At 42.0% G+C, this 27531-nt stretch overlaps 1 protein-coding gene across 2 annotated transcripts in view; it reads right to left on the bottom strand.

The window, feature by feature from the left end:
- Positions 1–4768: 4768 nt before the first annotated feature.
- CCND3 (cyclin D3) overlaps positions 4769–27531 on the bottom strand; it is a 96655-nt gene continuing 73892 nt past the window's right edge. For both annotated transcript variants that reach the window (XM_060231418.1, XM_060231417.1), the window contains exons 2-5: positions 25129–25344; positions 20268–20427; positions 17757–17899; positions 4769–6632 (exon numbers count right to left, since the gene is read on the bottom strand). In XM_060231418.1, the coding sequence (XP_060087401.1) occupies positions 6462–6632; positions 17757–17899; positions 20268–20427; positions 25129–25299 (645 nt within the window). In that variant the 5' untranslated portion in view covers positions 25300–25344 and the 3' untranslated portion in view covers positions 4769–6461. The remainder of the gene's footprint in view (positions 6633–17756; positions 17900–20267; positions 20428–25128; positions 25345–27531) is intronic.

Below are 27531 nucleotides of genomic sequence, written 5' to 3'. Positions count from 1 at the left end.
CGCCACTTCCCAGGTTGCAATAACTTCCATGCATAGGGCTATGGACCTCATCTCCCCCCCACCCCCGCCGCCTGTTGAGACAATACATAATGGTCATGTCATCTGTCTGTACAGCATCTTCTTTTCCCAAATAATATATTTGAGGAACATAAAGGCAAATTTAATCACTTGCATCTGCAAAATATTAATGTGTGTGTTGCTGTAAGCAGGCCACCAGCCTTGGACCAAGAGCCCCTGGCAGTGCACTCTCCAGCCTTCCAAAGAAGTGTCTGTGGTTAACACAACGTGAGAAGCCCAGAAATCAAAGTCTACTTCAGTTAAGAGGCTGGTATCTATCAGCCACCAGTATAACAATGTCAATATTGCTCTTGGTACAGAAAAACAAAATCAAGGTAGGTGGGAGGCTGAGTTGTACCTCCAGACAAACCATAACTGTAAAATCCTCAAGTGCAGCCTAAAGTATGGGACTACAGCTGTAGTAGATGCCATAAGACTCAGCAACCTTTAGATGGCCTTAGCAAATTGCCAGCATTTCCGAAGGCAGGCCTGAATCATATACTTTAGAGCCTTCATCCTTTCTGATGACAAAATAGTTTACCCAGGGGAAGGTTCAAGGTAGGAATTTCCCCAATAGATCATGAGACCTAGTTCATCACAAGTGACCTGAACTGAACCTTATAAATTTGTGAGCACAATGACTCGTGGTCACTGGCTACTAACAGCCAGTCATCCAAGTATAGGAAAATGACACAATATAGAAAAATGACACAGTCCTGAGTACGTAGGTGAGCCACCACTACAACCATGCATTTGGTAAAAACCCTGGGGGTAAGAAATGAGGCACCCACCCCAAGAATATTTATTTGATTTATGTCCCGCCCTCCCTGACAAAGCAGGCTCAGGGCAGCTTACATATTCATGTATAGACCTGAAACATAAAAATACAATTAAGACATACAAACCATAAAAATATTAAGAACATTTCAGGTGCTATTGATCTTTAGATGGTAATCTGTTTAATAAAATGGATGACAGCCTATTCTGTTTTATATTAAGCTTAACTATTCTGCTGTTCCAGCTGGATGTTCTATATAAAAACAGATCTTAGGTTCATGCTAGAGGTGGTCCAGATGTTTCAAAGTCTGTTGTAGCCTGTAATCTAATTAACAAATGCCTTGTGTGAGCTCTCGCAGGGCCCTAACCCCCTCAGGGAGCTTGTTCCACCAGCTTGGAGCTACAACAGAGAAGGCCCTGGCTCTGGTCATCATGAGTCTGGCCTCTATGAGGCCAGGGATTGAAAGCAAGTTTTGTGACCCTGACCGAAGTGCTCTACGGGGAATATGTGGGGAAAGGTGGTTCCAAAGGTATACAGGTCCCTGGCCACACTGGCTTTAAAGGGAAGAAGCAGCACCTTGAAACAAACCCAGTATGTGATGGGCAACCAGTGCAGCGCTTTCAGCACAGGTTAAATATGCTCCCATAAGGCGAGGCCCATTAGCAGCCTGGCTGCAGCTTTCTGCACTAGTTGAAGCCTCTGAGTTTGAGACAAGGGCAGGCCCATGTAGAGGGCATTACAGTAATCCAGTCTCGAGGTGACCGTGGTATGGATCGCTGTCGCCAAGTCGTTGCGTATGAGGTGGGGGACCAACTGCCTTATCTGCCGAAGGTGGTAAAAGGTTGAGTTGGCAGTGGCTGTCACCTGGGTCTCCATTGTTAAGGAGGAATCCAGGAATACCCCTAAGCGTTTAGCCTTTGGTGCCAACACAAGTGGTGCTCCATCGAAGGTCGGTAATGAGACCTCTGCTTCCGGACCACCATGACTTAGAAACAGGACCTCTGTCTTTGTCGGATTCAATTTCAGTCGACTCAGCCTGAGCCACCCTGCCACAGCTTGTAATGCCATGGTCAGATCTTCCAGGGAGGAGGCAGACTGGCCAGCCATCAACACAGCTGGGTGTCATCTGCATACTGATGGCATCCCAGCCCAAACCTCTGGGCAAGAGGGCACAGGTAGCTGTTGAACAACATTGGAGAACCGCCCCTTGTGGCACACCACATACAAGTGGATGCCATTGGAGTAGTTCCTCCCCTATCACCACCCTTTGTCCCTGATCCTGTAGAAAAGAGGAGAGCCACTGTAAGGCCAACTCCTGTATCCCAGTGTCGGCAAGGTGGTGGGTCAGTAACTGATGATCAACCATGTTGAATGCAGCCGACAAGTCTAGAAGCATCAGTACTGCTGAATCACCTCTATCCAAATGCCTCTGGAAGTCAACCATGAGGGCGACCAGAACTGTCTCCATCTGTGACCCAGACAAAACCTGGATTGAAAAGGGTTATGCATGGAAGCGTCATCCGGAAAGCTCTGTAGCTGCACTGCTACTGCCCTCTCAATAATCTTGCCCAAAAAAGGCAAGTTTGACATTGGCTGATAGCTTGCCAATACAGCCAGGTCCAATTATGGTTTCTTTAAAAGAGGGTGGACCACTGCCTCCCTAAGAGGCTGAGGAAAGATCCCTTCAGATAGGGACCTATTAACCATTTCTCCCCGGCCTGTTTTTATTAGCCAGGATGGGCACAGGTCCAGACTACAAGTGGTTGAGCGTACAGTGGAGAGCATTCTGACAACTTCCTCCAGGCTGAGTGGAGTGAAATAATCCAAAATCTGACTAGAAGATGTACATGGAGCCTCGAGTTCATTTACTGTTTCAACTATGGCAGGGAGGTCATGGTGGAGTGACAAGACCTTATCTGCAAAAAAACTCACAAAAGCCTCACAGCCTATATCCAATTCCCTAGCATTTGATTTACCCTGTGGTAAGGTAGTTAAAGACCGAATTGTTCTAAACAATTGTGTTGGGCTCAAGTTAGCAGATGCAACCACAGCCGTAAGATAGGCTTTCTTAGCAGCCTTAGCATCTCATAAATGACCTATAGGATGCTCTTGTCACTTCATTGTGGGCACTCCGCCACTGCCTCTCTAGCCATCCGAGCCTCTGTTTCATCAGCCATAGCTCCAGGGTGTACCACGGTGCCAACTTTGAACGGAGGTGGAGTGGGCACCAGGGAGCGATCTCAGGTTTCCACTAGCTCATCTAGAGTCGCCAGGGGGGCAAGGATCCCGAAGAGCCATCTGAAGCCGCATAGGGTCCATTTGACATTGAGGGCAAGCTAAAATGCGCTCGCCGCCCAAACAGGGTCAGAGTGGAACATTCATGCGGGCCTTCAGGGCATAATGGTCCAACCATGGCACTGCATCAACAGTGATACAATCCACTGTCACTCTCGCTGCAAAGATCAAGTCCAGCATGTGTCCAGCTTGGTGGGTGGAAGTTGTTACATATTGAGAGAGTCCCAGTGCCACCATGGATGACACCAAGTCCATTGCCTGTGTGGAGCTCGTGTCATTGGCATGGACATTGAAATCACCCAAGATCAAAAGCCTTGGATGTTCCAGCCCCCAATCTGCTACGGTCTTCACAAGGGACAGTAAGGCACGGGCTGGTGTGTTGGGTGGCAGGTACACCAGTCAGATAGCCAAACTCTCTCCAACATCACACACAATACCAACACATTCAATGCCAGTGATCTTTGGGGATGGGAGAGCCCGGAAGGAGTAAGCCTCCCAAATGATTACAGTCACCCTTCCCCCACCCACTAATCTGTGATTGGCGGACTGAGAACCCAGGTGGAGCTAACTGGGAGAGGGCAACTGTCTCATCATCTTTCACTCAGGTCTTGGTCACACAGGCCAGGTCTACATTCTGCTCTAGCAGAAAGTCCCAAAGGACTGAGGTCTTATTATGTGACTTTTTGGGCAGGAAATGCCACACATGCACTGGTCTTGAGGGGCAGGACACCCCACTTCTCAGAGCTTTAAGCTAGAAAATAAAATCCTTGCAGCTGGCCTGTGCACATGCAGTCCCAATATGGGGCTGCACAGCAGATGGAAGTCCAGCTACAGAGAAAATGGCAGCAGCAGCTGGTATGATTTCCTTACTGGAGAAATCTTCCCGAGTTGTGTGTGTAGGTACAGGAAATAGAGTAGTGTAGGGGAAGACATTAGAAGGAATAGTCAAGATAAAGATCTGCTGATAAGAAAAAAAAAGGAAAGAATAGGTGAAACACAGCCTATTCTATACTGCTCTCCCTGTCAAAGCAGGAAAAGAACTGAAGAGATGGGTGGCTCCGACCAAGTCCAAGACTCTTCAGCCTTTCCTCATAGGGAGGGGGCTCCAAACCCCTAATCATCCTGGTAACCGCCTCTGGACCTTTTCAGCTCTGCAATATCTTTTGGAGATTCAGTGACCAGAACTGTACACAGTGTTCCAAATGAGGCCACACCATAAGATCTATACAGCAGCATTACAATATTGTCAATATTATTCAGTCCCTTTCCTAATAATCCCTAACAGAGTTTGCCTTTTTCACCACTGCAGCACACTGGGACAACACTTTCATTGAGTTATCCACTACAATCCCAAGATCTTTTATCCTCTCAGTCTCAGCAAGTTCAGACCCCATTAGCCAAGATGTGAAGCTGGGATTTTTTTTAGTCCCAAAGTGAGTCATTTTACATTTACCAATCTTGAACTTCATTTGCCACATTGTTGCCCATTCACTCAGCCTTGGTTTTCACCACCCTGAATAATTTTGTGTCATCTGCAAACTTGGCTACTAACCACTCAGTCCTAGTTCCAGAAAAGGACAAGATCCATTTGGTTCTTAAGCAACATCCACACTGCCAGAAAAGAAAGCCAGATTGTCCAGTTCTTTTACCATTCTTTTATTGCAATGTCATACAATGTACTTTATAGAAGATCCCCAAAACAGCTATTCAAGTTACAGTGAATACCTTATTGCCTCACTTTATTTAAAGCTCTAATATAGATATACCTGTGTCCATAACACACATTTCCCTCCTCCTCACTAAACTTCTATGAAGTGCAGACAGACCTTCTATTCATCATAAGTGCTGATGGCACTTTAATTGTGGCAATTCAGGCTTAAGCACAATGGAAAAAGCTCTCCTTGACAAATGCAGCAGTCTCCAGTGGTGTCTTAAGTAGCATCAATGTATGTGTCTTCTCCTATCGGGAGGCTGGAGTGGAACACCACCAGAATACAAAAGGCAATATTTACTCCCATCTCTATATTTTATTTATTTTTATTTAGTAGGCTTATATTCTGCCTTTTCCCGTAAACGGGCTCATTTGAAGCTCATAAAATAGTTACCCAAAGTTATCTGTTGTAAAAGCAGCATTTTAAAAAAATGCTTCCCCCCCTCAACAATATAACTCTTAACTGCAGTGCAATCTATAGCCCATGACATTGTAAACTTTTAAGTGAAAGACTCCCCCCTTGTAACAGCAGGTAAGTTACTCATTTTGCTTTTCTGCTCCCATCATGCATCCATCCATTAGCATATAACTTCCCTGTCAGAGTATGTGAGAGAGGGAGAGAAGTCAATGAGATTTTTATATACACATATAGCAGCACTTGTTGGATATACTCTGAATGTGAGAGTTCCTGGCATTGACTAATCATTCCCAAATAAGCAACCCAAAGTAATTTTCTTAGAGGCAGAATTTATGAAAGATAAAAAGGCAATATTAGATACAAGAAACGATGGACAACATGCTTTACTGAGCACCTATCCCTCATTAAGCGGTTTTGGTTCATGATTCGGTTCATGTCTTTCCCAATAAATAATTCATGCATCTTGTAACTGGGTGCAAAAGGTAGGAGTTAGTCACCTTAGGCCTCAGTACAGAGGAAATTTATATCTGCAAGCTTTCATGTGGCTGCCAGCATTGTATAAGCACCTACAGAAAAACAAAAAAGCCCCAAATGTCTCATTTTCCCTGAAAACAGCAGTTGGAGGGCTTGTTGTGCTACAATTAACCTTCAAAGGAGAACGGAGACTTTTGTGGCACTGAATAAAGCAGGCAAAGGAATCCAGCACCACCCTGGGTAGTTTGGTCCCTGACAGTAACCATGTATGGCAGTATGAGGAAGGAAGTGTGGAGTGAATATTGAACTTCCTCAAGGAAGGCAAATATGTTCTAAAGAACAAAGTGCATTTTCTTTACTGATATACATGAAATAGGCACACAGCAATGACTGGGACAAGATGGCAGTAATCAGCAGCACTCCACCAACAAAGCAAACCCAATGGATGAACTTTTGGAATCAATATGAAGCTCACTCACCCTTTCGAAGCTTAAATACAGCTCAAACATCACAGAAAGCACCCCTGAGCCTAGGAAAGTCAGTAACGAGACCCAAACAGTCCTAAATACAAGATGACAAATTCCCTTTTCAGACCCACTCATTCACCCAAGCCCCTCCAATGCCACTTTTATTCAGGAATACGTGCTGATTTCCCCATATTCTTCCTTGATCATGTGCAAAATGTTTCAAGCCTCTTTTGTGAAGTTCTACTTGCTGGGAGGGGTTGATCACAGGTTGATGTCTGTGACATCTGTAGGAGTGTTGGTCAAGATTACGTCCTGGCTGTCTTGATAAACTGAATTTTTGTCAGGGTTGTATTCCTGTTGATGCTGGGAGGGCTGTTTCAAGTTCTCTGCCAAAGCAGCCTCAATCTGCTCCTGACAAGCTTTCAGGCAGTCCTAGGAAAGAGGAGAGAGGCAAATACAGTTTTCACTGTCTTTCATCTAAGACATTTATCTCTAATACCACATTAAGTGAGGTTCTCTTAACTTCTGAGAGCACATGCATTACCTCTAGCAGGGAGTGCACTGAGCAGCAGGGTAGTTCATTCTTACTGCTCTGATATATATGAACATTTCAGTACTGGAAGCAGCTTCTCATTGCATTGAGTTTTGGGATAAATTGTACTCTAAATTATTATACTAGTCTGCACTGCTGATGGCTGGTAAATCAAACTTCAATGTGTCCTCTGATTTATTGATGATGTGCCAGAATTTCTGTTCAGCACACAGACACTTAATCCATAAATAATTAACCCAACAGTGGTATCTGATATTTAGTGTTTGCAAAGCTGGATCTATTGATCACTGAAACAATCAATTACAAGTTAATGTAATTTTTCAAATGTTGGCATTTTGACATTAAAGGGGGAAAAAGTGGAATTAAAGAAACAGACTACAAAATGACTAGAAACTGTCTAAGGAGAATAGATCCAAGTGGGCAGCACTAATGGCAAACTAGAATGTATTTCTCTTTTAGAACAGTGTATCAGAATATTGGGGGGGGGGGGGTTTTGCATTGACATACTCAAATAAGGGATATTGGCTCTTTATCTTATTACATATACTAACCAATCTTCCACTATATTTTAATGTATTTTTTTTTAATGGCAAACTAGAATGATGTTATAACCTCTTGAGAAACTAATGCCCTCTATTTATACCCAGAACGAACAAAGCCAGAACGATCCACAGATTTATGGCACTTCACACCTATGACAGCAATCTGCTTTTTATCACCCTCCACTGTTGTTTCAGCCCAGTTAACAACACTAAGAAACACAGACCCAAATTTGTGATTCTTTTAATCTGCTAAAAACATTTCCATGACTCCACATACCAACTCACTGCCCACCTTCTCTATATTTAAAGATGGCTTGCCATTCCAGTTTTGTCTGATGAAGTCTGCTTAGAGCATACGAAAGTTTACATTCTGAATAAAACTTAGTTGGTCTTAAAGGTGCCGCTTTTCTACTGCTTTGTCTAAGGAGAATACATTCTTCCTTGGTGAATTTCCATTCTCATAGCAAGGAGAATGTGAAGGCAGAACTGAAAAGGCATTTTCTAGGGTGGAACTTCCCTCCATGTTCCCAAGGTGGCAAAGCTATACAACAAAGTAAAAACTCCAAATACAGCAAACATTAACTCAATTCCACCAAGTTCCGACATGAAAAGGCACACATTAGGTCATTCCAACAATAAAACACGTGGCACAACAAGACAGCTCCTCTAGAAAATGTTATGTGTTGCTACATAGGGTGGGCTGAATGTCCTCCTGTCTACATGAGGATCAGAAATTCAACAGGCCAAAAGCTACCTCCAGCAAGGCAAAGGAATAATGTACCTTAAAATGCCTTTGAAGAGGGGGGTGATTCAAGGTTCAAATGACTGTGCTACAGACCTCTTCCAAAGAAACCCCTTCCCATAAAACTGCAGGAGGATACCATTAGGAGTGTGGCAGAATACCCTCAAATATGCCAATTGCAATCAACTCTCAAGAGAACCAAGGAAAATGGCTATGGATACCTTGTAGGGGAAAGGTAAAAGGAATCAAAAAAGTTGTGTTGATTAAGAGGTTCACTGTGGTTAATGTAAAATTTAAGAGTAAGTTACTCAGGTTCCTTTCAACTCAGGTAGAGGATGGTAGAACTAACCTCCTGTGCCTTACAGAAGTCCAAATTTGTTTGGGGAAAGAAAGAATCTTGTTGAATTAACAGAGAATTTGGGGGAGGGGAGGGTTCTCCTACTGGGTAAATGGCAGAGTCTACGGGCTGAAGGGGGGGAGGGGAAGCAAGATTTTGTGAGGATGTTGCACCAAGATACTCAGAAGAAGGATGAGGGAGTACTCAGAGGACCACATTCCAATTCCATGATGGCATTCACTGGACAAGGGACAGTGAAATCTACAAAGTAGCACTCAGACACTCCATCATCAAAATGCAGCAATAAATAACACTCCCTCCTGCCCTGTTATAATACCTAAAGAGTTGAATTCTTCTTAAGGTACTGACACAAAGACTGGAGTTCAAGCCAGAGGAATATTATAACCTAGCTGTAACTGAATTCTCTAGACAATATTACTGCTGGGTAATGTAGTATTGTTTTCTCTTGGTGCAAGAGAAAATCTTAACCTTAAATCTTGAAGGTTTTGCATACAGCAATGATATGGCTCTGTGAGATAAGGAAACTCCTCTAATTTTGCTGTGAGTCATGGTTGTGTGCCCCAACAAGCACCAGGGCCTCACACATCTCCATCTCTAAAGGTCAAAGGTCACCTTGCCCCCAGCTTGCAATAAACTGACATTTTGTATTTGCAGAATCTCAGAGTTCTGACTAGATCCCCAACATCATCATCATCGTCATCATCACATTTTATTTGTATCCCGCCCTCCCCGCCGAAGCAGGCTCAGGGCGGCTAACAGCAAGAATTCAATACATACATTGAATAATACAACATTTTAACATTTTAACTGATATACCTCACAGGTCTGCTGTGAGGATCAAATAGAGAAAAGGAGAACCATTGAACTGTTCTGGGTCTCTCTTTCAGAGGAAGGCAAGATATGTGAAGGAAGTCCTCGAGGCTGGCTCTGTTTACGGAATCCTGTTATATACACACAATCTTACAAAGAATCCACATATGGTTCTTAGAAATTGACAGAGGATGTGGCAAGTAAAAATAGCAACACCCAACACTCTTCCCCAAGATGGTTCGAGTAACTGTGGCCTCGAAAACCTCCAACAACTGCAATAAGGACTCAGCAAGGGCCATCCTAGGCTTCTTGGCCAGACTGCAAGTACATGTGAAAAAAGGAAAATACCAGGTATGAAAGGAAGGAAGATTGGCTAAGGTAATTTAGCACCTTAATCAGGGATTCTGAACAGCCACTGCAAGTTCCTTGTCCTGCAAAATGAATTTTTCAAGTCTACTTTGCAAGGGAGTCTCCAGCACTGTTCAGAAAGCAGTTCCTGACTCTGTAATGTGAGGCTGATAAACTAGTGCTCCTAATAAAAGGTAAATGTAGTCCCCTGTGCAAGCACCAGTCGTTTCCAACTCTGGGGTGACACTGCATTACAACGTTTTTACAGCAGACTTTTAATGGGGTGGTTTATGGGGTGCCTTCCCCAGTCATCTACACTTTACCCCCAGCAAGCTGGGTACTCATTTTACCAACCTTGGAAAGATGGAAAGCTGAGTCAACCTTGAGCTGGCTACCTGAACACAGCTTCTGCTGGTGTTGAACTCAGGTCATGAGCAGAGCTTGGAGTGCAATACTGCAGCTTACCACTATGTGACACGGGGTTCTAAGTGCTCCTAATACAAAGTCCCAGTACTGTCTTTACTTGCTGTAAGTAATGAAACTGAATGCACATGTGAGTTCAACTATGCATTTTGGGATTCTCACTTCCTTGAAGTATCCAGTGAACTGTGTACAAGACAAAGGTCACTAGTATGTAGGGAAACTATAGGGATCATGTGCTGGGTAATGTAATACAACACCCACTGCTATCACTAACCACTTCACATATAAAATTGTTTATCTTCACAGTCCTCAGTGGAAGAATACACACCCATCATCCCTAACAAGGAGATGGTGAAACCAACGTATTCTAGGTGCAACTATCAAATGATATGCACAGGGAAAACCACACATATTTACATTTGTTTCCTTCAGATTGCATATTTCCATGGGAGGTAAATGGAAGAAAATCCTGTCTCAGACTTTAGAAGCAACAGGGAAGCAAAGTAAAACACATTGCAGGCTTTCGGCAAGATGTAGAGGTGTAAAGAAAGTGTAAGGCTCCCGAATGTTATCCTACCCACTACTTGTTACTGAGGTAGATTAGCTCTTCAGTTTCACAATTTTCTGAAGCTACAAAGACTAGAAACTTTAGAACAAGTGTTCAAAAGTCTCATGATATATGGTGCACTAGATTATGTACTCTGCAATATGCAGGGCACCCAAGAGCATGAGGTCTTTATCCTCCCACTCCAGCAGAAAAGCCATTTAAGTTGGAGGAAGGCCGAACAGAGGCCTTATGTGTTGTTACATGCTGTCATAATAATAGCTCTTCAAGGTCCAATGCTATTCTTCTAACTGCCCTCAATGCAGAAAGCAGATGAAGGGCACGTTCTCCAGATGCCAAAGAAAAATTATGCAAAGCCAAAAAACAGCAAAACATAAAGGTCTACACAGTTCAAGGTGCTATCACTGCTTCACCCAAGTATAGCCAGTACAGCAGATGAAGTAACTGAGAACAAATCAGGCTACTCTCAAACTCCTTGGACCAGGAAAAACACCATCATCCTAAAGAAATGATTACCTTTTTTGGCTACAAAGGCGTAATGAGAGGAATATTGATTACATTAAACAATAAGGACAAAAGGGCAAAAGAAAAACAGATGTTGGACATTCAAAATGAAATAAAGAAAAAAGGGGAACTGAGGAAAAGGCCAGGGAAAAAGAAAATTATAAGGGAGATTACAATACTACAAGCACAAATGAGACATTTGTTAAATAAGGAATTGGAATGGAATTTGAAAAAATTACAACAGAAGTCCTTTGAGGGAGCGAATAAACCTGCAAAGTATTTGGCCTGGCAACTGAAGAAAAAGAAAGGAAGTAGAATTATTAATAAAATTGTGGTTGATGGAAGAGAGATGGTAGATCAAGAAGGAATAAAGAGAGAATTTTTCAAGTACTATGCTAAATTATTTAAAGGTGTTAAAGTAAAGAAGGAAAAGATGGAAGCGTATTTGCAAAGGATTAAAATAGCACCCTTAACTGAATATATGAAAAAAATTTTAAATGATCCAATTGAAAAAATAGAAATTGAAGCAGCGATTAATGCAATGAAAATTGGGAAAGCACCTGGGTCAAATGGATAAACGGCAAAGTTTTAAAAAATTTTAAAAGAAGAATTAGTACCGAAAATTCAAAAATTGATGAATATGATAAGAATAAAAGGGAAAATACCAAACACATGGAAGTAAGCTGTAATTTCTTTGATTCCTAAGGAAAATAGAGATGTCACGAATGTAAAGAACTATAGACCAATTTCATTACTAAATGACTATAAGATATATACAAGAATTTTGGCAGAACGACTTATACAATATTTGATAAATTTCATAAAGGAAGATCAAGCGGGATTTCTCCCTAAAAGGCAAATAAGAGACAATATTAGAACTGTTGTAAATATTGTAGAATATTATGAAAGACATCCAGAGAAGGAAGTTGCATTATTCTTTGCAGATGCAGAGAAAGCTTTTGATAATTTGAACTGGGACTTTATGTTTGCAGCAATGGAGAAAATAGAGTTGGGGGAAAACTTTATAAGAATGATAAAGGCAATATATACTGAACAATGTGCAAGGTTATATATAAATGCAGATCTTACAGATGAAATGACAATCAGCAAAGGTACAAGACAAGGTTTTCCACTTTCACCTTTGTTGTTTATAATGACTCTTGAAATTTTATTGATGCAAATACAAGATGATAAAGAAATAGAAGGGTTGAGAGTTAAAGGATTTATTTACAAATATAGAGCATTTGCAGATGATATGTTTATAAATGAAAATCCTACACAAGTAACACCTTTGTTGTTAGCTAAAATGCAAGAATATGGAGAACTGGCGGGATTTTATGTTAATAAAGAAAAATCAATTTTTTTATGAAAAACATACAAGTAAACAAACAAAAGGAGTTGCAGAGACTAACAGGATGTGAAGTTACCTCTAAAGTAAAATATTTGGGTGTAGAAAAAACAATGAAGAATATTGACCAGTTCAAAAATAACTATGAAAAGCTATGGCGTAAAATGGATGAAGATATGATAAAATGGAATAAGCTTAACTTGTCATTGCTTGGAAGAATAGCTGCAATTAAGATGAATATTTTGCCAAGAATAATGTATTTGTTTCAAACTATTCCGATTGTGAAAGACAGTAAACAATTTAACAAATGGCAAATGAAGGTTTCAGAATTTGTATGGGCTGGGAAGAAATCAAGGATTAAAATGAAAGTTTTAATAGATGCTAAAGAAAGAGGAGGATTCCAATTACCAGATTTAAGATTATATCATGAAGCAGTTTGTTTAGTGTAGATAAAAGATTGGGTGACGCTGTTGAATAAAAAACTTTTAACGTTGGAAGGTCATGGAAATAAATTCGGCTGGCACACTTATATATATTATGGGGAAAAAAAGATGGATAGTTTTTTCTCTCACCATTATATAAGAAATAATCTGTTGAATACCTGGATGAAGTATAAGAAATATGGTGAGGAAAGAAAACCATTATGGATAGTGCTAGCAGAAGTGATAAAAATAACAGCTGAGACAGGTGAGGAAAAATGGCTGTCATACAATCAACTATTAAAAATACAAAGTGGCAAAATAGAATTGAAAACTGCTGTGGAGTTGAATAACAAATACGATTGGTTTCAAATGCAACAAATAAAGAGTTTGGTGGAAAATGATATTAAAACTGAAGGAATAAGACAAGAGCAAACAGAAATGGAAAAAGTTCTGCTCGGAGATAATGAAAAATTAATTTCAAAAACTTACAAGTTACTTTTAAAATGGTCTACAGAAGATGAAATAGTGAAATCTCAAATGATTAAATGGGCAATAAATGTAAATAAAGAAATACAGATGGATACATGGGAATATTTATGGAAGAACTCTATGAAACTTTCAACATGTCAGAGTATTAAAGAGAACTGTTTTAAAATGATGTATAGATAGTATATGACTCCTAAAATATTGGCAAAGATGAATAACAAGATGCCAGACAGATGTTGGAAATGTAAAAAACATGAAGGTTTTTTCTACCATATGTGGTGGACTTGTGAAAGAGCAAAAAAGTATTGGCAGATGATCCAACAAGAAATTTCTAGGATCTTGGGATATGAATTCAAGAAAGCTGCAGAGACTTTTCTGTTGGGATTACAAATGGAAAAATTTCCAAAAGAAGATAGAACTATAATTTGGTACTTGCTTTCAGCTGCTAGGACACTATATGCGCAGTTATGGAAGCAAGAAAAAATACCAGAAAAATGGGATTGGATTGTAAAAGTTATGACATGGAGTGAGATGGACAAATTAACAATAACTTTAAGAGACTATGATTTAGAAGATTTTAAAAGGGAGTGGAAAAAATTTAGAAGTTATGTAGAAGACGAGTGGAAAGTAAAAGGACTTTGGACAATTTTTGATAATGATTAAACTTTAGAAGAAAGAAGAATATTAATTTTAGTTCTTAGGAATTAAGGGTACCTTTTAATGTTAGTATTTTGAGTAAATAACACTGGCGGGGGTCAAGTAACGGGGGGAGGGGTGATTAGAAAGAAGCATATGGGATAGATGAAAAGAAGTTATTAATGGAAATTGTTACCATATGTTATCAATAAAATTGTTTAAAACTACAAAGCCCATGGCTAGACTCCATGCACAGCAACTTTAATTAGATTGATACCACCAAGCAGCCAAATCAGTATGATGGTGGTGGGGTTTTTACTGGCATAACAGCTTGCCTTCCTAGTCTGACATTCTCCAGTCTTAATAAACAACGCCTCCATCATGTCATCAGCCAGTATTTAACATATGGAGAACACTGGGACATGAGGGACAAAGTAGTAGTCTTTAACCTTAGAGAACAAATGCAAGAGAGAATGAACAACCCAAGTCAGCATGGAGCACTACCCAGAAGCATATTAAGCATGACAGAAAGCTTGGAAAAGGAGATACCATGAGAAAAGTGCCATTGCTGCTGGTTTGTTCTCCAAATTACAGTTTACAAACAAGTACTCAGAAGATCAGGAAAGAGACCAAAAGGAAATGGACAGCGAATGAGAACTCAGTTGGTGAGACAAACTGGAGAGAGGTAGGCTGTGGCCTTCTCAGGCCTTGGCAACTTTAAGTGCATCTAATCTTCTCTTTGTCAGCTTTCCCCCTTTGGTAATCCTCTCCACCTCCCACCTGTTCTCCACTGCCTTCAATCAACTATGCTCACAGGGGCAGCATTCAGCCTCAAGCTCATTCACAGTAGCAGCTTGTGAGCAGCTGGCTGCAGGCAATTCAAAGAGCCTGGGGCAAAAAGCCAAGGAAACCCAGAGACACACAGAGAGAAATTTCTACTCCACAACTGTCAGGCAGTGATTATTGCAAAAGAGGTATGATTCCCCTTTCTCCACCTTTCAAATTTTTGCCAGGTAACAGGATATATAAAAAGTCAGATTTTCACTCTTCTTTGGCCCCAAGTGTGGGTTCCAGAATGCCAATTTAAGTGAGCTGGACTCCATCATTGCCCTTGACAAGAATCTGATACTTGGCCACAAGAGCAGATCCGCTGCCTGTCCTACCTCTCACTTTGGCCAACCCAACCATTAACACCTATCCATTCAGGTAAATAAATGCTTTTCAGCTATCTTCTTATTCTAAAGACAAAGAAAGAAAGAAACCAATTTGTGGCATGAGACATGCAGTCAGTGGGGGAACCATCTGTGGAGTGCAACTATTGGGACTCAATGGCAGGAAAGAAGTTTGTGTAGTGCATTGGGAAATTGCAGCTGGGCTTTTGAAAGTCTGTCAGATGACTCAAGACTACTTCCACTGAACAGGGAAGAATTTCAAACTCTCAGGGCAGAGACTTTGAATCAAAAAATAAACACAGGCTTGAGAATCAGTATAGGAAGTCCAGCAGAAGACTTAAGACAGTAGGGAACTCTATCTTCTTGAGTTCACTATACAAGCTGTGGAACAGGCAGTCAGAGAAAGCTAATGCACTCTCTATTTCTAGAGACAGGAGTAATTCCACACTGGTCTAAAGCTGAAAGAACAACCATCAGCTCTCATCAGCATGAATACATGGATTAGATAAAATAATCTGTTGGGAACAGAACTATATGCCAAGATACCGAGGACAACAAAGTTATTATATTTGTGCTGTCACAAATGAACATGGCTGCTCTTTTGGAACTTTGCCCTTCCCCTCATCTGCAGCTCAAGCTAAGAGAATCTTCTAGGTTTTCCTTTTTAGAATTCTGGGACAACATTCCAGAGGACTTGCCATAGGAAGGAGGGAGCCACACAAGCTCAGTGCATGTAGAAGTAATGTAGATGTAGCCCTCTGAACGCTCTGCTGTGGTAACAGAGTTCAGGCTAGGATTTAGGCCCTGTTTGGTTTGGCTGTCCAGCTACAGAAGACTAAAAAGAACCAAGGGGGTCTGTTTGTTTTTCAGAAAAAGATTGCTGTAGCCCTGAGCACATGAACTCTCCACTTGTTCAGTCAACATGCAGGGAGGGAGAGTGGGCATGAGCATGCTGGCCTCATCCCCCACCATCACACAATCGCAAGCTTGTCAACATTGTGCCAGCACACTGAGGAAATGTCTGCACACACACTCCTTCCTCCCTGTGATCAGAAACATTTCGAAAACAGAATCCCCAGTCACAGGGAGGAAGCAGACACACATACACTCCCTATGCTGACAAGCCATCATCCTATGGAGGCAGAGAGCACGGCCCACAAGCTCATATTTGCTCTCCCTCTCCCCATGTTGACTGAATGCATCAAGGGGTCATATGCCCTGGGCTTGTATAATAGCAGGTCACTGAATATATTTATGACTTTACTCCCAGCTGTCTGTCTCTTCAATACCACAGTATTGTCCCAAGAGGGAGGAATGAAGAGGAATTCATTTCTGCAAATTCATCACAGAAAGGAAGAGAGTTTATATCAAACAGACTTCTCAAATGGACAAAGGGAAAGTTATGTAACTGACATGGATTGGGCTTGTCACCATTGACTCTCTTATTTGATTTTAACCACACTCTATTCCAGTATATTTCTCTGGATTAGAATGCCTTGCTGGAAAAGTGCCTTTGGTTTATTTTAAAAGGCGACAATGTCTGCCCTGGAAGTGGAATCCTCCTTGCAATTTAGGTTATAGAAGGTCCCTTTCTCCACCCAAGGTTTTTTTCATATGCTTCTTTTCATGTTCTTGCACACCTCAAAATGATAGCATCCCAAGTGTTTAATTAATTTAATGCTGCTATGCAGAACTACAGCAGTGCCAGAAATGTGTTACCAAGAATGTTTTATAGCTGTTAAATAGCCTCTGGCAGTGCAACTGAAAGTAGAATTACACCCTTCTAAGAAGAAGAAGATGATGAAGATATTGGATTTATATCCTGCCCTCCACTCCGAAGAGTCTCAGAGCGGCTCACAATCTCCTTTACCTTCCTCCCCCACAACAGACACCCTGTGAGGTGGGTGGGGCTGGAGAGGGCTCTCACAGCAGCTGCCCTTTCAAGGACAACCTCTGCCAGAGCTCTGGCTGACCCAAGGCCATGCTAGCAGGTGCAAGTGGAGGAGTGGGGAATCAAACCCGGTTCTCCCAGATAAGAGTCCGCACACTTAACCACACCACTTAACCACTGAAATCACCCTTCTAAGACCACTGAAGGATGTAACTCTGCTAGGGACTACACCATAACCAAACTGGCAACAAGAGATGTGAACCACTGTTTCTCTACTTTGTATCTCTTTGTGCAAAAACATGTTAAGAGCCAGTTTGGTGTAGTGGTTAAGTGTGCGGACTCTTATCTGGGAGAACCAGGTTTGATTCCCCTCTCCTCCACTTGCACCTGCTAGCATGGCCTTGGGTCAGCCATAGCTCTGGCAGAGGTTGTCCTTGAAAGGGCAGTTGCTGTGAGAGCCCTCTCCAGTCCCACCCACCTCACAGGGTGTCTGTTGTGGGGGAGGAAGGTAAAGGAGATTGTGAGCCGCTATGAGACTCTTCGGAGTGGAGGGCGGGATATAAATCCAATATCATCATCTTCTTCTTCTAAGTGCCATGCTACTTGGCAATAATCAGAACCTCTGGCCACTTCACAAATGAGAGAGAGATGCTCATTGTTTGGGCAGGCAAAGTTTGCTAGAAGCTCAGCAGCAAAATGCAAACAGAATTCCTGTTTCATAACTCTGCACCTTGCTCCCTTACAGCATATACTTACCACCTCCGTGCCAGTAATTCTAGCAAGCAATTCTGTAAGCTCCTCGCCAGAAATACAATCAGATGAGGCAGAGAGACCGTGGATTGCTGCCCCGATACTACCCGTGGCAACCATAGATGGCGGATACATAGCAAAGGTGTAATCTGCAAATTCCAGAAGAGAAAGAAATGATAGAGAAAGGAAAAGAGACAATAATTGATTGCTGCAACATCTATTTAAGGTCTGATACCTAACAGAAGAGAAAACAACTAAAAGCAGAGCTCATGTAGAGGGTTAGGGTACATATAGGTTGTGTATGACTGGAAACTGAGCAAATTAAAAAATAAACTGATCAGACAAATTTGTCTTTTTGAGGACTAAAGGGTGGTAGTCATATGTAAAATCTTCTGCTTTTATTCATACATAAATCTAAGCTACTTTAGTATTTATTTAAAATGTTTATATTTTGCCTCATTCTGCACCCATTCTGCTTATAGTAATCATTAAAACCACAGCAGCACAACTGATAAAAATAAAAATTAATTTCAAATAACAAAGACACCCCAAACCAGTAGCATGAAGAATCCAGCCCATTTGACTTTGGCTCCTAACTGTAGTTCAGTGAAGACCTTCCCTGGGAAGCCAGTTTACAGCTCCAGAGCTACCACCCCCAAAACCCTGCTCCTTGACCACATGAACTAATGGAATATGGAGCAGGACATCCAGTGCAGATCTTGAGTGGCAAGAGGAACTGCATGGGCAGAAATGGTCCTATAGGTAAGCAGGCCCCAGACCATGAAAGGCCTTTAAAGTCATATGCAGGATAGCTGTGTTAGTCTGCTGAAACGAAAGTCCAGTGGTCGTTTTACGACTAACAGCATTTATTTCAATATGATTAATGAAATCATGTATTGAAATAAATGTTGTTAGTCTTTAAGGTGCCACTGGACCTTTGGTTTACTTTTAAGGTGAAAACCAACACCTTGAATTGAGCCTGAATGCTAATTAAACTGGGGAATTTGGAAACTTTCTTCACTATTCAGAAACACACATATGTTATCTTACACAAACAATCTTGCAAGGAAATGCTAGAAGTTTGTTTTTCAGCAGTACTCTGGAGAAGATGGGCATGTGTGAAATCCACTGGCTTTATGGGAGATGCAGTGCAACCCAACAATTGTACAATGGCTGCTTCCTTCGGGGCATGCTGTTAATACCACCATGCATTAGTCCATGCAACTGATGGTTTATTAATATCAGGGGAAGAAAGTGGGAATACATTATTGCATGGCGCTGTCTTCATTATTATGAAAGTATCTGTTGCTACTGTGCACCCACAGAGATCAAGGGTGCCATGCCTTTTCTTCCTCCCTTTGTGCACCCTGACAGAAGCAGTAGAATAGTGAGGGGAGGTCACTAAGCAGAGGAGAGGATTTTTCTTTAGCACAGGCTCTGCCTCCTCTTTGTTCTGTCACATGGTCATGAAGTCATGTGGCTTTCTGCCATGTGTTTGCAGCTCAGTGGTTTCCATGTTGCTGCTAATGATTGAAAATGAGTCCCAAGTCTGGAAAGATTGATGATGGAAAGTATGTGATATGGCCCTCTCACAAATACAACAGTAACTTCTGGAAAAGGCTCAGTCATGGCACCCATGTACTAGCAATTTTTGTAAGAAGAACACCTTTACTGTACTACTTTTTAATATGCAACACTAGTCTTTCTTTTTGTTGATGATGTTATATATCATCTACCAACGGAGAATCAGTGTATTCAGATCTTCATCACACTATAATTTGTGCCTTTCAGACATGGAAATCAAAGTTCAGAAGCTAAGGATACTGGTCTCAATGGGAGAGCTGCCCATTCTCTGAGAAATTAGCATCTGAGACTCTGCTGAGTGTAGCTCAAAATCAAAATTAAGGTCAGCCTTTTTAAAAGCTGTGTAATTCAGCTACTTATAAGAGTCCCATGGTGCAGAGTAGTAAAGCTGCAGTACTGCAGTCGGAGCCCTCTGCTCATGACCTGAGTTCGATACCAGCGGAAGCTGGTTCAGGTAGCCGGCTCCAGGTTGACTCAGTCTTCTATCCTTCCGAGGTCGGTAAAATGAGTACCCAGCTTGCTGGGAGGAAAGTGTAGATGACTGGGGAAGGCAATGGCAAACCACACCGTAAAAAGTTTGCCATGAAAACATTGTGAAAGCAACATCACCCCAGACTCGAAAACGACTGGTGCTTGCATAGGAGACTACCTATAGCTTTTTAATCCAGCTACTGCTCCACATGAAGGCCATCTATCATAACATAGATGAGGGACGGTGGCTGCTTGGTAAGCAGAAGGTCCCAGGTTCAATCCCTGGCATCTCCAAAAAAAGGGTCCAGGCAAATAGGTGTGAAAAACCTCAGCTTGAGACCCTGGAGAGCTGCTTCCAGTCTGAGTAGACAATACTGACTTTGATGGACCAAGGGTCTGATTCAGTATAAGGCAGCTTCATATGTTCATATGTTCTTCATATGTTCAACATAAATTATATACCTGTAGAACACAATGCAATGAAAGTCTGTGCATGTTTCTTCACCAAGTCCACTTTATTCTGGGGAAGCGGAAGCCGCTGGAGAATATCATCCAGGAAGTCATTTGCTATCACCGACAACAGGTCCCATTTTAGCTTCTCTAGGACTAAAACCTCCCAGTCCTGAAAAGAAAAGAGTATGTTATGGACCTTTTTCAAAGAAACTGAATACAGGTCAACAACAACAACAACACAGCAAGATTTGAGACACTTCTAAAGAAACGCAGAGGATTTAGTATGACATCCCAACAAAAGCAAACTTTCTGCTATTGCTCCTAGAGAACAAAAGATAGGATGCAAACAAGCTTTGGGTACTCACCCTTCTGTTTTCCTTTGCAGAGATAAGCAGAAAGCAGAGCTACATCAAGATCTGCATATGCTACTGAACTCCTTCCTACAACTGTAAGCTTGGCAAGTCACTGGGAGCCTTCTAAAATATGATGAACCATGGAACTCCCATTGCAGTTTTGAAACAGAGGAGTCTTTACACAACCCATAAGAAGCTGCTTCTACTGAGTCAGATAACTGGTCAGTTTAGCTCAGTACAAACTGCTCTGTTTGGCACTGGTTTTCCAAGCTCAAGCAGAGAAAGGTTTTTCTCAACATCCACTGCTCTTTCAGTGAAGTTGCCAGGGACTGATTTTAGGACCTTCTGCAAGCAAAGCATGTGCTCTGCCACCCTTCCCCAAGATCTCTCTCTCCCTCTTGTACATTTTTGTCCCAGTCTTCCTCCAAGGAGCTCAGGATGGCATCTACAGCTCCCCTCTCCTATTCTGTCCCCACAACAACCTGAAGAGAGAGGCTGAAAGAGAATGTGAATGGTCCAAGGCCATTTAGTAGGCTTCATGGCTGTGTGGTGATTTAAATCTGGGTCTCCTGAATCCTACTCTGATAAACTAACTCCTCCCAGAAACTCTATGCCATAAGGCAATTCTTGTTAAGTAAGAGCCATGCCCAAAGCACTCACACCTAACTGCTATTAGGATGAATATCAGGGAAGCTGACTTCTTCCTTTGCTTCAGGAAGTAACTGTATTACAGGCATGCTCTCCTCCCCACCTTAAAGCAATTTTCCCTTGAACAGGTCAGTTCTCCTAACTATTAGTCGCAGCTTGCAAGGATCTTTTTAGCATGGGGGAAGCATGCAAAATGTGGTCCTCTAGCTGCAGATCACCTAAGGATACTAGTTTCTTACACCAAGGGAAGTTTATAAACTACCAATAAACATCTAAGGCAGGGGTAGGGAACAGTGGCTCTCCAGATTTTTTTTGCCTACAACTCTCATCAGCCCCAGCCATTGGCTAAGAGATTCCTAAAAGGGAAGGAAATGTGAGAATGTTCTCTGTTTTCAGCAATCTTCTGGTGAAATGGCTGAGACTCCAGTGACCATGAAGCAGTTTGGAACATCTCAGAGAACAAGAATCTCTAGTGCTGTATATACCAGATGGTTAGTGATGAACTCTGAAAGAAGATCCCATCAAGCTACAGACCTTGTGACCTGCTGACATTCAATGTTCTCTGACTATTTTTGCAGCTCAATGTGCATGTAGCAAACTGGCTGAATGAAAAGTGCAAAGCAGCTTAGATAATACCCATGGACGGAAACTCAGCTTCCTCCAAGTGGATAAATTCCTTGTTGCATCATTTCCTCCTACTAAGAATAACTTCATCATGATTTTGAGAGGGTGTCAAGCAGGCATCCTCTCCTGCAAGGAGGAAACTGACGCGTTGGGAAAGTGAGGCAGCTTTCCTTCCAGGAGCCGGCAGGGAGCTGCCTTGATGCTATGTTCTGATAAGTAACCAGGATGTAGCTATTGTCCAAATTTTGATGAAGACGCTTTACCTTTCCTCTCCCTGGATTACTCTCACTTGCCCAGTTGTGAAAGAAGAAAGGCATGGGACATTATTAGCACACAGGAGGGAAGTAGCAGCTCTCTACGGTTGTGTAAGTGAAGCATTAACACTGTCAACACCAGAAGCAAATGCCATCCAGTGTTTCCAAGGGAGTCACTGACCTTTCTTAGTACTGGTAATCTTCCGAGAGAAGAGAAATAAGAATCAACTTGAAATTTATCTGTTAGAATATTTATACCCCACCTTTCCTCTTGGCAACTTGCAGATCTCTGCTGATGGACCAGAGATGGTCTCAAGGGGAAAAGCCATAGTTCTGTCTGTACTACTCATTCAGAAGAATCACTGGGCATTACTCAGTGGCTTTGAATTTATTCTGTGCAAAGGAAGGTCCACCTCCTATCATGCCAAAGAAATCACCCTTTTTTTCTTAGCTACTGGCCATATCACACCTTTTCAATAAGCAGAAATGTCCAGTTTTGCAATATTGAAATCTTGAAGATTTTGATTCTTCTGGTTCAAACAAACATTCATCCTTAGCATGCTGACCAATGTGAACATCAAAGTCAAGCAGGAGGAAACCAGGTTGAGAGGGACCCTCTCATTCTTCATATACACTTTCCCCTTGTGAACAGAAAGGTCCATGTGTCAGTAATTGTCATTCTCTGCCATTACAGATACAGAGGGAATGACCTTTACCTGTCAAAGACCTACAAGAATGAGAAGAAACTGCTTGTCTGACACTTCCTAAAAGTGAAAGGATGAATTTACTGCAAACCAAAATGGAGGTAAATGGAGGTTACTGAAAGTTCTTTATGCCCAGATGGACAATCCCCATCCTCACCAAATGCAGGTCCTTATGAACATGTAGTAAAACCCATTTCTGCTTTTTGCCCAAGTGAAGCAACAACCACCTGGTATGTGCCAAAAAGTGAGATTCATGAAGTTAAAGAGATTCACCTGTTTGTCTAAAAACCTTGACCACTAAATCCTTTGCCATAATCTCTCTCATCTCACTCTTGTATTGTTCATATCTCAAGAAGCCTCCCTCCAGAAAATCCCAGCTATATTTATTATATTTTTATTCTACATTTCCCCCACAGAGCTCAGAGCAACACACCTTGTTCCTTCTTCCCCATTTTATCCTCACAGAAGCACTATGAGGAATAAACAGTGGAGAGAAAGTGACAAGCCCAGGGTCACCCAGCAAGACTCAGTGTGGGTTGTGTCTCTCAAGTGAAAGGTTATCATCTCACTGCACTAAAAAGCAACATAGATGAAACTGGGCATAACAAAAGTTCAATCCCCAGATTTGAAGCTGAGAGAATATTAGAATGATGTAAACCAGACCTTCCCAACTCTCCTATCATATAACTCCTGTACCATCCTGTCCTGTACTTGAACCCTGATGGCCTCTATCTACCACAGGTGATAAGAATTAAAGGCCCTGGCCTTGGATGAAAGCTGTGACACTGTGGGTGGTTAAGCCAAAGAAATCCTCTTTGTCAAAGTACTCAGTGGAAAGGTAAAATCACAGCAAGCCAATTAAAGGAGAGCACATCTTCCTTGGTGCCCTTTCCTTTCAATTTCTAGAAAATAAGCATTACATTCAACCAATGACTTTAGCCAAAGAAATTAATTAAATATATGCTATAGAAGAATTTAATCTCATGGCTGTTTAGCATTTCTGCATGCTTACTGAAGTTTATGGGTTAAAAATGCCTATGTTAAAAACAGTGACAGTCTGTAAGTTAAGTTGCTTCCATGGACAACAATGGCTATGATATTGGCCCAAGGTTACCAAAGCATCCCATGTTTGCAGCCATTTTAAATGAGTGCTTAGTCTGAGATCTGGTGTGCTAATCAAGCTAAGCATCATAACTCAACCCCCTGTAAAGGAAAAATCCAGAGTATCATGTACAGGGAAAGACAGCTATGGGAGATTTAAGTTAGGGGTGTCACTCATTTGTTATGAGGGTTGGATCTGACATAAATGGGACTTTGTGGGGCTGGGCCATGCATGTCATAAAACGTAATGCCAGGTAGCAGAGATATAAACTTTATAAAGGACACAGACAAACACGATAAAGATTTTTTTTACTTAAAACATGCTTAAAAGTCTTGCAATATTTTGTTTAAAATTTATTTATTTATTTATTTGGGATTTATATCCCGCCCTTCCCACGAATGGCTCAGGGCGGAAAGGTAGTGGACTAGTGCGATTTGGCAATGCAATTTTAAAAATAAAACATTGAGAAAAAGCACAAAGATCACAGTAGAAACTGAAAAGATAAAATGCTCTGTCTAGGAAAACACGAAATGGCTGGGCATTACAAACTGCTTCCCCACCCACCCACCCCGAGGTCTACTCAGACTGGCAATGGCTCTCCACTGTAATATCCCCCTTTGGCTGTGGGTTCCCAGGTTAGAGTATTCATTAGGCACCAGTTCTCAGGTCCATTCAGCAGAGACAAGCTGACTCAAAGCATCAACTCTTCATTTGCAAGGACACAACTCCAGGAAGTATGAGCTTCAGCTGACTATAGGAATGCTGAAAACTGAAACTGATCGCCACTCTATTGAAACACAGTGCAGCACATCAGGGCACAGAGACTTTAATGGAAAATCCATTGCAGATTTTCTTTCCATCAGAGACAAGGCAGAAAGAGCAAGGGACTTCAGCAGCCCCAGAGTTTCAAAGGGTGAGGACAGGTGGAGTAGGAAGGGGAAGAAAAGAGCCCCATGGGACTGATTAAAGCCCTAGGTGGGCCAGACATTTGATACCTCTGCTTTATATACTAGATGAGCTTATGCCTGAACTTTATTTTGCTGGATGGAACTACTATTGTATGTGGTCATAATGCTCTGGTATCTACACTTCATCAATGGCAGTTTTAAATCACATTTTGCCTCTTCTGCAAAAGCTAACTCTCAAGGAATCTCAGAGATGGAATCTCATAATGAAAGAGCTTACCAAAACTTGGCATGGTGTGATAGAATTGTCTGTATAAATGCATACTTTCTTCACAGTCAGTGGCATGGTGTCTCGCAACTTGGAGGCCACAAGCATGCAGACAGCACCCAAAAGCTGCAAGTGGGTTTTGCGAGTGGGGACACAAGACAGGTAGCGATCCACATAATTCATAGCCAAGGGGAAAACTTCCTCTTCGCACTTCTGTTCCTCACAAACCTGACAAAATCCAGAGAAAGAGAGGAAATTTATAAATCAGGCAATCATTTGCTTTACAAAAGTTTCAAAAATATGCATTGTCAAAATGCTTTTGTCCTTCTGTAAGAATGAAGCAAGGCATACAGGTGCTTAAGATGTTAAACAGGGATCAAGATACAGCTCCCTGCTCTGTCACAGGCTTTTTGAAAACTTGGCTAAGTGACTGAGCCACACTTACTCACATGTAAAATGGAAACAGTTCATTTCTTCACAGAAGTTATGTATTAGCCAAACAAACTCTCAAGATATCATAGGTCGTTTTCGCACTCACCTCCAGCCAGCGCGACCCCCCTCTTCACCGCGCAGGATCTGCGCAGATTTCGCACGAAATGCCGCGGAGCAGCCTTTTGCGCCGGAAACTCCCGTCGCAAAAGCCGCTCAAACGTAAATCGCCAAAAAGCAGTTTGGCATTTGCGCGGCTTTTGCGACGGGAGTTTCCGGCGCAAAAGGCTGCTCTGCGGCATTTAGTGCGAAATCCGCGCAGATCCTGCACGGTGAAGAGGGGGGTCACGCCGGCTGGAGGTGAGTGCGAAAACGACCACAGAGATCCAGACAATCCGGGGAGGGACGGTGGCTCAGTGGTAGAGCATCTGCTTGGGAAGCAGAAGGTCCCAGGTTCAATCCCTGGCATCTCCAAAAAAGGGTCCAGGCAAATAGGTGTGAAAAAACCTCAGCTTGAGACCCTGGAGAGCTGCTGCCAGTCTGAAAAGACAATACTGACTTCGATGGACCAAAGGTCTGATTCAGTATAAGGCAGCTTCATATGTTCAATGACCCAGACCACCTGAGAGTCTTGCACTCTGTAGCCCAACATCTCCTGATGTCTACTTAGCCTCAACCAGAGCCAGGGCTTTTTCACCCCTGAACCTGGCAGAACATGCTTCCACTTGAATTCAGGGCCCTGCCAGAGCTTTTACAGTTCTGCAGGGCCTGTAAGATGGAGCTGTTCCACCAGGATTTTGGGTGAGGTGGCAGGCATTAAACCATCTTGGCCTCCCTTGCTTTCTAGTACCTGTCCAGTGCCCAGATGCTGCTTACTACTTATGGGGCACTGTTGTACAACAGGGTACTATCACCATATGTTTAAAAAAAACTTCTACAATTCAGGTTACTTACCATCGCCTGTAAATTACTGAAGGAGATTTGGATTATAAGTGTGTTAGTGCCATCTTATTTTAAATTGTTTAATTGTTGGATTGTATTGGTTTTATTATCTTATTATGTTGTGGACTGCCCTGAGCCCAATTGTAGGATAGGGGGGATATAAGTCAAACAAACAAACAAGGAATAATTGACACAAGCATTTTCTGTCAGACAATTTTCATATTAAACATATATGGTAATTTCTGGGTGGATGGTGAAATCTTTTAATTCTGCAGATTTTACTTCTTCATTTTTGAAGGGAGGATAAAACAGTGAGTTCTTCTATAAAATGGGTATCTTGTAGAATTGAGTGAGGTTGTGGCTCAGTGGCAGAGCACTCACTTGCACACTGAAGGTCTTCAGTTCATTCCCTGGCATCTCCAGTTAGAAGGATCTGATAGTAGGTGACATGAAAGGTCTCTGGAGATCCTGGAAAGCTGCTGTCAGTCAGAGCAGGCAATACTGATCCTGATGGATCAATAGTCTCAGTATAAGGCAGCGTTCATGTGTACCTGCCTCTCTTGAGACATTTAAACCACCAGAGATATTGACCATAAACTGAACCTATTTGACCCAATTGATTCATTCCTTCAGAAGAGAAGACATTTTATTTTGGTTGGCATCCACTGAACCCAAGTTAGACATGTTTCAGATTTAGAACACAGAAATCAGCTCAATTTTCAAAAATTATTCCTCCTGCAAGCAGCATGTCACAAACCCAGTCTCAGTGTATATGCTACTGAAATGAATGGTGCTTGCAGGGAGGAAACCATCAAATGATGTCAGTGTATTAACCATGAACACTTGTGGAATCAAAAACGCCCTTACACCAAGTCCTTCATTCTGACCACTGACTAGACAGGGTTCCCAAGACTTTGTCTATACTGAATTATGTTGGCTTAATAAGTAAAATGTTGCACTTTTTCCCCACTTGCAGAGCTCACTGATCTTTGTCACACAACCTTTCTATGTCCTAAGGATTGCCAACTAGATAGTTTTCTTTTG

This window comes from Heteronotia binoei, chromosome 2, assembly GCF_032191835.1.
Source record: "Heteronotia binoei isolate CCM8104 ecotype False Entrance Well chromosome 2, APGP_CSIRO_Hbin_v1, whole genome shotgun sequence".
NCBI classification, from domain to species: domain Eukaryota; kingdom Metazoa; phylum Chordata; class Lepidosauria; order Squamata; family Gekkonidae; genus Heteronotia; species Heteronotia binoei.
Note: the sequence above shows the minus strand (reverse complement) of the source record. Positions and strands in the feature narration are given on the sequence as shown.